This window comes from Sphaeroforma arctica (assembly GCF_001186125.1).
Source record: "Sphaeroforma arctica JP610 unplaced genomic scaffold supercont1.2250, whole genome shotgun sequence".
Taxonomy (NCBI): Eukaryota; class Ichthyosporea; order Ichthyophonida; genus Sphaeroforma; species Sphaeroforma arctica.
In genome coordinates this window covers 2,857-5,703 of record NW_014038308.1, presented here as the reverse complement: position 1 = coordinate 5,703, position 2,847 = coordinate 2,857, and the positions used below count along the sequence as shown (strand labels likewise).

General features: G+C 42.4%; 1 protein-coding gene across 1 annotated transcript in view; it reads left to right on the top strand.

Annotated features, from left to right (window-relative positions):
* SARC_12365 (hypothetical protein) overlaps positions 1-1,490 on the top strand; it is a gene marked incomplete at its 5' end in the record, with an annotated part of 3,097 nt that extends 1,607 nt beyond the window's left edge. Inside the window, one exon of the mRNA XM_014293529.1 lies at positions 495-1,490. Within this exon, the coding sequence (XP_014149004.1) occupies positions 495-592 (98 nt within the window). The remainder of the gene's footprint in view (positions 1-494) is intronic.
* Positions 1,491-2,847: the final 1,357 nt, after the last annotated feature.

The following is a 2,847-nucleotide window of genomic DNA, read 5'->3' as shown; positions in this document are numbered from 1 at the left end:
TGGGTGTGTGTGTGGGTGTGTGTGTGCGGAGGTGGGTGGGTGGGTGGGGTGGGTTGTGTATTGGACGGTTCGCCTGTGAATGGATGGTTTGCCCGTACCCTTTTGTTATCGACGAAACATTTCGGGCATCCGCACTATATTTGTCTTTTATATAACTTTTTTCTCTATCCATAGCACATTTAATATTTGTTCAACCATTGTAAGATATACTGCATAGCTCATGCACGCCGATCTGCCGCTCATCACTAAGCTTAACCCAACATCGCCCAGATATTGCCTTGAAGCTGGAACTACATAAAACTTCTTCTACTGCTTAAGTAGACTATATATGCGATGTGTTTGAATGAACTACGAACGCACACCCTGTGGCCTATGCGGGGAGCACATACTGGACATGGTACAGCTTACTGTCTATGCTCATGGATATGGCAACGATCGTTGTTATGTATACCAACATACGCATACTTACTGGTATTCGATATGTTGTATTGCAGATCTTCCGCAATCATCCATGTCCCGGCAACTAGCCGCTATTATGGAAGACGCCGAAACCAGTCGGATGCTTCTAGCCGGATACAACACCAAGGTATAACAGTCAAGTCAGCGCTTCAGGCGTTTGTCCCATTTGCTACGTTTTTAGAGCCATATTGGTAGTACGCATGTGTGTTTATCTGTGAGATTTCTCTTAGGGAATGGCATATATACTCTAGTTCCTGAGGATCTAAAAACAAGCGCAACACACTCTGTTGAATCCATGCATATTCCTAGTTGGCAATTCTCGTGCCCTATTATGCTATGCATTCTCAGCAAGCTGAGAGCTGAGAGGCCTTTCTCGCGTTGAGACGGTCTGTTTCACGTATGAAACTCAGCCTGTGCTGCTTGAAGCATTAACCTCCAGTACGTACATGTCCTGCTGTATACGGGCATGATCTGTTTCGCCTTGGTTTCATGTTACAGTTTTCCCTGTTTAGCGTTGATGTCTTGATATAAAATGTGCAGTTTTTCCTCGTAGCTGCCACGTTGCATTCCTATTCTGTTGTCAGGCGCAACTCCGTCTCTAGCATTTGACAGCCGAATCCTTGAAACTGGGGATATTTGGTCTCATATCATACCTTTTTCCCTGCAATACCTAAACTTTTCTTCTCTGGCACCCTAATCCCTTGTGTAACAATGCTATTATTTTCTCATGCCTGTATCGTATTGGGACAGTTCAATCCTTCCCGTTTTTCGTCTAATCGTAGTTTCATATTATACACCTCCTTTCATATCACCAATCCTCAGGTGGAGTCGTTGTCGTACATGATGAGGGACTTCGATACATCATCCAATCTCGTCTATTACTTACTATTCGGTCTGCTATTCGCTGTGCCCGTGTTTGTCGTCAAATCGGGTGTGGGCATGAAGAAATTAAGTCCTTGAGTTAGTTGAAAGGCACCCGTTTCACATCTCATTGTTGGCGTAATTTAAGTAAATAAAGTAAATTTGAGGCCTCTGTAATGCAAGTATTGAATTTACTGGTTTACAACTGAACTGCACTAGCACTTCGATGACACAATCAGTGCTGCACTCTATTTTTGTCACGCAGGTAGTTGCAATGTACAAGTTGTACAGGGGGTATGCCAAACCATTACGCCACTAAGCGGACCAACAAGTCACTCAGCAGCGGAGTACGATCGGTAGTGGCAAAGTTGGTGCACAGAGCGTACGACTGAGTGGTCATACGGATAAACTTGTCATGGAATAGTGTGATTCCTACACGGAAACGGGATTCTTACCATATCTTTAGCAACAGTATTGATATTTTGGTCCAGGGCAGCTGTGCCACTTCCCGTTTCTAGAAGCAAAGTGAGATGATCCCCAATCGTTCTCTAGCATATGTAGAGTAAGTGATTATACGATGTTTGTCATCCCAACATCAGCCGGCTTATATCAGTATATGTGAGTGGGGAGTGTCCAACTTGCTGTTTATATGCAAGCGTTTCATTTACAGCCTATCACTGCTCTTATACCTATACACACCTCGAGCTCGAATCTTACATAGAGAAGACATACATAGCAAATTAGAATATTGAAATACGAACCAACCGCAAATAGCAGAGGGGGTGCAGTTTCAATAGTATATGCGACAAAGAGTGGAATGAAATATTAGTATTGAAGCGTAGTGACAAGTGCGAGAGGATATCAACCTAATGCAACTCGTCGACAGACATCGTGTACTGATAAGTAGTATCGTCATCCCATACATCCAGTCAGTAAATGTACAACTCATACACACAGACCCTGTGCCATAAACTACTGTGGTGGTGTGAGACAGTTACAGGTGATAACTAGGGACAGAAATGTACAATGCCTACGTAGCGTTAGTGGCCATTGCGCTATGCTCTAAGCACGTAATTTCACCTTAGAGTTTGGTCTTATGACACCCCATCAAAAAAAAAAAAGTAACTCCATATAGTGGAATTATGTCCCAGTAGCAGCCACTCGCATTAGTTGCCGCGCTTTTTCAATATACTTCCAGTTTTGAGGACTACCTCAACACATCGACGGACACTTATGTATCCATAATGCAATCGGTGCCACTAAAAAGCCCATAGACGTTCATTTACGAACAAGCTGTAGATTCATCCAATACGACACAATCAAATACATACAAATTAAAGTCTTGATACAAAGCTGAAACGGAATATACAAACAATTAAATCAAAACAAAATCAAAGACCATCTCAATATCGAAATACATCATGAATCGGACAAGCGGAATGATGATGTCAACAAAAATTATACATGGGTTATACGAAACTTCAATACTTGTGAATGATTTAAAAAAAGCCAAGCAGGTGAACAAAT